Genomic DNA, 8,494 nt, shown 5'->3' with positions numbered 1-8,494 from the left:
CATTACTTAGCCAAGTGTGACTTGTAATGAACATTAAAATATAAGTTAAATCAGGAATTTTAAGCTATGGTGGAATTTAATCTTACCAAAAGTAAAATTATTTCCTAGGACAAAATGTTGTATTAAAATATAATAGGCTAATTCTGTCAAAATATAACTCAACTATTGAATTAAAATTTATTAAATTCTTGAGAGCTTATTATATACCAGCAGTACTTTTCCACATACCTCATTAAATAATAACAGAGATATTTTAAAATGTAGTTTCATATAAAAACACATTAGGATTAACTTTAATTACCACAATAATAGTTGCAATGCTTACCAATGAAGCCAGAATATATTGTTTAATTAGTGTACAAATAAACAAAATATGACCCCTGACATTATTTAGAAGGAAAAAGTCAAGATTCTCTTGCCTTCAGAAAAATATTGAAGTGTTACTGTGTGCCAAGTACTTTTGTGATGTTCACCATGCATTACTTCATTTTATCATTACATAAATCATCTGGAACACATTCTATTATTATGCTTCCCAAATATCTTAACAGAAAATTGAGGTACTAAGAATTCAAACAGAATGTTTATGCAAGTGATGTGGCAAGGTTTTAACTTAAGAAATTTGATTCTTGCCACTGAGTTATTAACCATCACACTACAAAAAAGAAAAAAAAAGAAAAAGAAACAAATAAGAAAAGTTCAATAAAAGTAGATTTTAAATTTATCAACAATTTTATAATATATTCTTTATGTTTTAATGAAAACATTGCATTCTAAACACCTTAGGAAAACATATATAAGCCTCCTAATATTGCCTCTTTTTTTGTACACCAGAGGACACTTCAGAATCAGTGTTCTTTACCTGGAGTTTATTCATGGCATCTGGTCAAGGTCAAAAGGGATTACAAATGATTGGTGTTTAGTGCTTACTAGTTAAAGTTTGTTTGTAATATTTCTGTATTAGAAAGCATTTCATTTTTCCAGAAACTGTTATTGGGAAGGGTTATTAAGGTTTTATAGTTAGAAATTCTTAAAAGATGGTGCTTTTTGTTTTTCTTATTTGACAAAAATTGTCTTTGGAGAATAAAATTGTGTCCAGAGAGCTTATTTTCCTTTTCCCACATAGCCCTACCATGACTGTTAAAATGAAAGACTGAGTTGCTTAGTGTTTTTCATCTTACATGTGCAATATTGCCCTTACAATAATGGGTCATTTATTTGGAGATGATGAAGAATATTTTATAAATTCAAGTTAAAATATAAATATGTTCATTGATATATTTAACAGGTATATATTAATTATTATTACTTTTAGAGTACTATCAGATATCTAGTATAACATGATCAAGCAATTTCATAATATAATTATGAAAAAAATATACTTTGGTTAACACTTAAAAATGCTTCCTCCAAACAAAAGTGAATGAGGTTACAGTGGACCATTCATATTTATATCCATGGGTTCCACACCCAGGTATTCAACCAACCATACATGGAAAATATTTGAAAAACAAATTATGTCTGTCTGAACATGTAGAAACATTTTTCTTGTCACTATACCCTAAACAATGCAGCATTACAGTTATTTGCATAACATTTGCATTGAATTATGTATTATATGTAATCTGGAGATATTTTAAAGTTTACAGATATATATACATATATATATAAAATTATGCAAATTTTACTTGATTTTATATATGGGACTTAAGCATCTGGAGATTTTGGTATCAACATGGAGTCCTGGAACTAATCTCCTGAGTGTTGACTCAATAAATCATGTAGAGAAGAAATTTTTGGTCAGTTGCTATATTTTTCTTAATAAAACACAACTTATCTGATAATAGTAATTTAATATCTAATAAAAGTTATCATGTTCAGTAAAGCACCATTAAGCTATTTAATATTACATGGTCTGTTTCTCACTATTGTATCGAAGTAAAATCTTGGCCTCTTGTTTGATGCACACAAACCCTACCAAGAAAAAAATGAAATTACCTTTACAACCAAACACCCAATGAACATATTTTATACTTTTTTAACTTGAGCATTTGTAATCTAATGTCTCTCCAAATCAATAATCTTCAAAAATAATTTGAAACTATTTTACCATATACTATCATAGTAATAAATTATAAGATATTAACCAATATATTATTATTTATAATTCATACAACTTAAATTATAGAACACATTTTCATATAAATATTTAACCTGAATATCAAGAATGATTGAAATTTGAATTACTAGATCAAAAGTATACAGTTTAATGAAAGTACACACATACTTCAAAATTTTGGCAAATTTTTCTTCAGAAAGTTTAGGAAGTGAACATTCTTATATCAGTTTTACTTTATTTTCATTTTATTTAATGATGGTTAAATATGTATGCATATACACATATATTTATATGCTTATATAAAGAACAGAAAGTTGGTAGCTAAAAATGGCATCAAAATCTTGTTTTACTCAGTGGCTCAGGAGGCTGAGGCAGAATGATCACAAGTTCAAAGCCAGGCTCAGCAACTTAATAAGGCCCTAAACAAATTAGCAAGATATATATAGGAATATTACTCAGCACTAAAAACTAACAAGATCATGGCATTTGCAGGAAAATGAATGACATTAGAGCAGATTATCTTAAGTAAGGTTTGCCAATCCCCCCCCAAAAAAATGCTGAATGTCTTCTCTGATATAAGGTGGGTAATTCAAAATGGGGAAGAGGGGAAGAGCATGGGAAGAAGATTACCTCTACATAGGGAAGAGGGCTGGAAAGGAAAGAGAGGGAGAAAGGGAATTGCATGAATGGTGGAAAGAGAACCTCATTGTTATACAAAGTACATGTATAAAGATGTGAGGGAAAAAAAAGAATAGCGTTACCCTAGATTAGATAGAGAGAAATAATAGGAGGGGAGGGGAGGGGTTAGAGAGATAGGAAGGATACTAGTATGAATGAATGACCAATGTAATTCTGCAACCTGTATACTCAGAAAAATGAGAAATTATATCCCAAGTGATTCAAATGTATGACATGTCAAGGTCATTGTACTTTCAAGCATAACTAATTAAAACAAATTAAAAAAATAGAAATATATACATATAAAATGTTTTGTAAGGACAGAAAATACAGATAAGAACTGAGAACTCAACTTAAAAGACCATGGAAACTATAGTCACATGTGCTTTTTATTGTCATAGTATTTTCTTTTGATATTTTGCTGATCAGATAGTAATGCCATGAAGTTATATTACTGACAATACAGTTTAATTGGAAGCATCTAATTTTAGAAATTAGAAATTTTAAAAAATTAAAACTAATAGGTACCATTCATTGAAAAGTCAATACACGTCAAGTCCTTGCCTAAAATTTTAGAAATATGAGCTCATTTAATCCTTAAAATCATCCCCTGGAATAGATATTGTTATTATCTTCTTTTTATTAATGATAGTGATAACAAGCAAAAGAAGATGAATATAATCTCTTCTAATATCAATTCTAATAGTACAATGCTATTAAAATGATTAGGTCAGGGGCTGGGGATGTGGCTCAGTGGTAGAGTACTCACCTCGCACGTGCGAGACCCTGGAGTTCAATCTGCAGCACCATGCAAAAATAAATAAGTGAAATAAAGATGTTGTGTTCAACTACAAATGAAAAATACATACTTAAAAAATGAAATGATAAGGTTAGGATTTGAATCTCAGTATAGTTTGATTCCAACTCCAAAGTCCCCATTAATATAAGACAAAGATTAACTATGCTATATTAATGCATGGCTTCCTTTTCTGGTATTAAGAGTTCTTTTTTATGAGAGAGAGAGAGAGAGAGAGAGAGAGAGAGAGAGAGAGAGAGAGAGAGAGAGAGAAGAGAGAGAGAGAGAATTTTGATATTTATTTATTTTTTGTTTTCGGCGGACACAACATCTTTGTTTGTATGTGTTGCTGAGGATCAAACCCAGGCCAGACACATGCCAGGCGAGTGCGCTACCACTTAAGCCATATTCCCCAGCCCTGGTATTAATAGTTCTAATCAAGAACAATTTTACACATGAAATAATATATTTTTCAAGCACATATTTTATTTCTATTTTCTTTTTTCCCTTACAGATTCTGTTAGCCTGTCAAAACCCCAGAAAGCAGTACTATCACTTCAAAAATAATAAAATGCAAAAAAGTCACTGCACACAGTGTTCACTACATGTTAAAAATGCACAACTGGAAAATGAGCTCAAAAAGAGGATATCAGAGTTTAAGCAAGATAATACAGAATTGAATCAACAACTCCATGATTTGAAGTATTATATCCTAGATTGAAAGAAGGGATGGAATCCTTTCCTTTATTCCAGTAGAAATAAGAAGATTTTTTTAACTGCTGACTCATCTGTTAGCACTTTTCAAGGGAGAAATCATGAATCAATCATAAAATTCTTACAAATATGATAGCATATTATTAAATGTAATTACTCCTACAAAACTAAGTGCATATTTTTCCCCATCATAATTTTAATGGCTCTATAGAACCCCATCTTCTAGGAATCTATTTATTTAACAAACAGAATTTGAGATGTTTATCTGTTTGTATTTTGAACTTTTTATTACAATGAATGTTACTTTTTTTTTCTAAGTCATCATTTATTGATTTATAGAGCACCCATCACATGATTGAGGTGCTTTACAATACAGTAAACATCACAACAGAACTCACATAGTTAAATATAATCAACAAATTACAGAACTAAAAAAAACTGGAATGAAGCAATATTATGTCAAATTTCAAAGATGCTGAGAATTGGCAGTACAAAAAAGGTAATTTCACCAACTAGAGATCAGACAGGCAAAGATACACAGACATCACAGCCTGAGGTGAACATATTTGTAAAGGGTGAGCGAGCATATAAAATAAAATTTCACAACTGGGAATTAAGGCCATTAAAGATACTATGACATCCAAGTGATCACAGAATCAGTGGAATGACCTCACAAATATATTTACCTTACAATGACAAGAAAATCAACCACATATGGATTTTAAACTCAGAGTCCAGAAAGCCACTGAAATCATCCTTTCTGTTATGAACACAGGCTAAAATCTACAAGTTTCTCAAAAAACTTGGAATAAATTTAGTAAGAGCCAACAGTTCTACACCCAAAGGACTATGCAGATATTAATGGTTGGCACAAAGTTGGGGTTTGAGGGGGGGTCCTTTTCCTAAAGCAGAGAAGAATCACCTCAAACTAATGATGAGGCACTGGTGGGACAAAAGCCACCTAGTTCAGTGTCACCTGAGTGATTTAGATATCAAATGTAGAGGCATTTAAATTCACGGTCAGATGAACACTGGGAAAGGCACAGATGACATCTCTGACAGAGGAAAAGGAGTCCTCCATCTATCAAGGCCTGTGTTTCAGTTTGTAGTATGGTGAGGGGACATAGTTGGAATGAGTATGAGGAAGAGAGGCACTCGCTCCTGCCTCTCCTATTCCCCTACACCCTAAAAAACCACCCAGTCATACCAACATAAATGCATTAAAGTGGCACTTAAAGTTTTGTTCAGAAAGAGTTGTCCCCGAGTCACTAGGTCATTTGCTACTTATTGAGCAGTCAAATCCCAGGTTTTAACTCAACAGATTGCTAGTGGAATTATAGCCATAAGAGCAAAATTCCAACTTCAAAAGCAACTACTATGTGGACGATTTCTGACTTAAGAGTGAAGGAGATTGCATTCAAAGTCCCTAGTAGGAGTGCAGTCTAGCAAGCACTTTGGGGCAACAATTTTTGTAAAAATTGTAAAAAAAAATTTGTAAAGTCTCTGGGAAAGACAAAAGTCATTAAGTTCTTGAAGAAAATTGGGCTCCAATGAATCAAATCAATTTTTATAGTCACTGAACATGTAAGGGTTTTTAATAATATTTATGGGTTTCTACAATACTTGAATGAAGAACAGACTGGGATTTATAAAAATCACTCTTCACTGGGACTACATCTGTAACCATTTTACCTTTTCTTAAAAAAAAACTGACAAACTGGTAGAAGCCTACATTATTTACAGGATTCCTTTTTCTCTTCTGCCAAAGCATTTCTCCAAACCCCACAGAGGAGGGATGCACCAATTCTCACTAATTCTCGCAGTCATATGCCATACCAGATCTGGTACTGTCTTAAGTTCTATCCCTTATATGCCAAAGATTGCTTCTCACTCTCAACCTCACAATAAATAGAGAGAAGGCTAGGACGTCTAACAGTGCACATGCTCATATCACCAACTGCTAAAGTTTAGAAAAATTTATAATATGAAATATACTTATGCTCATAATCAAATCCAAGTGTGCTATGTCAGTGACAGAATCTGTATGTCAAATAGCAAAGCATTTACCTCTAAAATACTTTTAGACTCACATAAGAATCTAGATGAAACCCAATACTTACACTGCCATGGCCATGTGATTTTCAAGTATTAAGTTTGTTTGCATAAGGAATCAACCTGAGATTTTTCTAAACTGCACTTCTCTGGCATTCAGTATTAAAACCTTTATTCAATACAATAAAAGCTAACAACTTGACGATTATTGGAAAAAAATTATATTTTGGAAGAACTCACTACATAAGGTGACAGAATTCCAAAATCAAATTACATGAAAATATACATCGAAATTTCTTTGTACAATAGGTGAGGAAAAATCTCTAGTATTGAAGAATAGAGACAAAGAAATATGAAGGATTAATGAGGATATAAGGGCAAATAGCATTCTTAATAGCAAACCAAGAAGTAAAAAAGCTTGTAGTTGTGCATGCTTTATTTATCCAAACTTTACATTAAATCAACTGAAGGGCAAAAATAAAACCAAATCAGAATTTTGTATTATTTGGGGTAAATTTCAGTAAGTTTAATTTAGAACCAACTTTTTTTTAAAAAAAGTTCTTGGGATAATGTCTAGGTTCAAGAGCCCTCAACAGCCAGAAAATGTTATTGCTACATCCAATCCAAGAGATGGGTACAACTAGAATACAAAAAGACAAAGCACCTAGTGATGACCATTCCTCTGAAGTCATCATTAAAAATCAAGTAATTGCTTATTAAGTATTTCAGTATTTGAACTAAATCATCTGAGAACTTTCTGGCAGATAGAAGAGATAAAAGCAAAGGGGACTGTCAAAACAAAGAAGATACAAAAGTTTAGTAAGTGACAAGGGTTTAATGAAGCCTCAATGGTTTAAAGGAAATTAAATGGAAACTTTTAATCCTAATTGCTTTTCATCTGACATGCTTTAAAGAGTCTTTTTAAACTGATAAGAAACAATGAATAGGGAAAGAAAACCTGCTAAAATCTTTTTAGAATTTACACGATTCTTATTCTACTTCAAGAAAGCATTATTTGGTACAAGGTGTATTTGTGGATGTACATGAACAGTATATATATTATCTGGATCATTTTGTGCTATGTACACGTCTTTACAATTCTTCCTGAAGGTTAAAACAGTTCATTAGAATTCAAAATGCATAATCATCTGTAAGTTGGCACTTGTTAGGCTCTTGTCAGCATTGATAACTGGCATGTTTTATTGCAGCCCAGTTCCAGCCAGTGTTTTGCCAACTTGTTACAACAAAAGTCTAGCAATATAGGTGGGTAGAGTGCAGGAAAAACAGTGCCATGTTTCTCAATTGAAGACCCTGAAATAAGTGAAATTACTAGCTGCTGAATAAATGTCACTCAAAAGCAGTCTCTTGGCTTTTTTCATACACAGCGTGCAACTTTCCTTTTAAATTCTCTGTTTCTGTCTTCCCTCCATTCTTTCGCAGCATCGACATTAGCAGGTGAATCTCCATTAGGGTCTGTCAGCATAGAAATGACACTAATCATGATGGTTTCCACAGTGTGGATAGGAAGCCAGCGTTCCTCTGGCTTTTCATAACCATATTTATCCTCCCCAGGCTCATGAAGAATAGAAATGCAAACATCACCATTTTTATCAACATTTGGGTGCCAGATTTCTGTAATGAATTTCATTTTAGGAGGCCAGAGGGGATAATCTTTTGGGAAAGTGAGATGAGCCTTAAAAACACCACCTTCATAAAGTGTGTCTGGAGGACCAATAATAAGGACTTCCCATCGATAGAGATCATTGCCATCTATTAAACCTGCTGAAAAGCCTTCCACTGGATTTTTGTTGAGTTCTGCCCGCTGTCTTCGCAGTAGCAGCGCTGACTGCAGCTCTGTCATCCTTCCCGCCAACGGCCCGGGCTGGCGGTGGGGCTTCCGAAGGGTTAGGGAGAGGCTCTGGGGGCGGCTGGAGCTGGGTGTGCTGAGGAACACGGGCCTGGATCCGGATCGCGGAAGCCAAGGGAGGCCGGGCTCGGGCAGCGAGAGCGGCACCTTGCCGGTGCTGGTCCACTCGGTTCGACTCTTCTCACAGCGCCTCAAGCCCGGAAGGGGAGGGTACCCGGGCCGCCGCAGCGCGCACTGGGACTTCCTCTCCCGCTTCCCTCCTTCAACC

General features: G+C 33.8%; 1 protein-coding gene across 1 annotated transcript; it reads right to left on the bottom strand.

The window, feature by feature from the left end:
* Positions 1–6,914: 6,914 nt before the first annotated feature.
* LOC144371508 (ubiquitin-conjugating enzyme E2 G1) lies at positions 6,915–8,220 on the bottom strand. Its single transcript, XM_078033825.1, has one exon. It carries the CDS (start codon positions 8,218–8,220, stop codon positions 7,735–7,737), a length of 486 nt encoding a protein of 161 aa, XP_077889951.1. The 3' UTR covers positions 6,915–7,734.
* Positions 8,221–8,494: the final 274 nt, after the last annotated feature.

Source organism: Ictidomys tridecemlineatus, chromosome 16, assembly GCF_052094955.1.
Source record: "Ictidomys tridecemlineatus isolate mIctTri1 chromosome 16, mIctTri1.hap1, whole genome shotgun sequence".
Classification (NCBI taxonomy): Eukaryota; Metazoa; Chordata; class Mammalia; order Rodentia; family Sciuridae; genus Ictidomys; species Ictidomys tridecemlineatus.
Note: the sequence above shows the minus strand (reverse complement) of the source record. Positions and strands in the feature narration are given on the sequence as shown.

Bases quoted from the DNA above. Each gene is read 5' to 3' on its own strand.
- LOC144371508 (XM_078033825.1), bottom strand. From the start codon at position 8,220: ATGACAGAGCTGCAGTCAGCGCTGCTACTGCGAAGACAGCGGGCAGAA.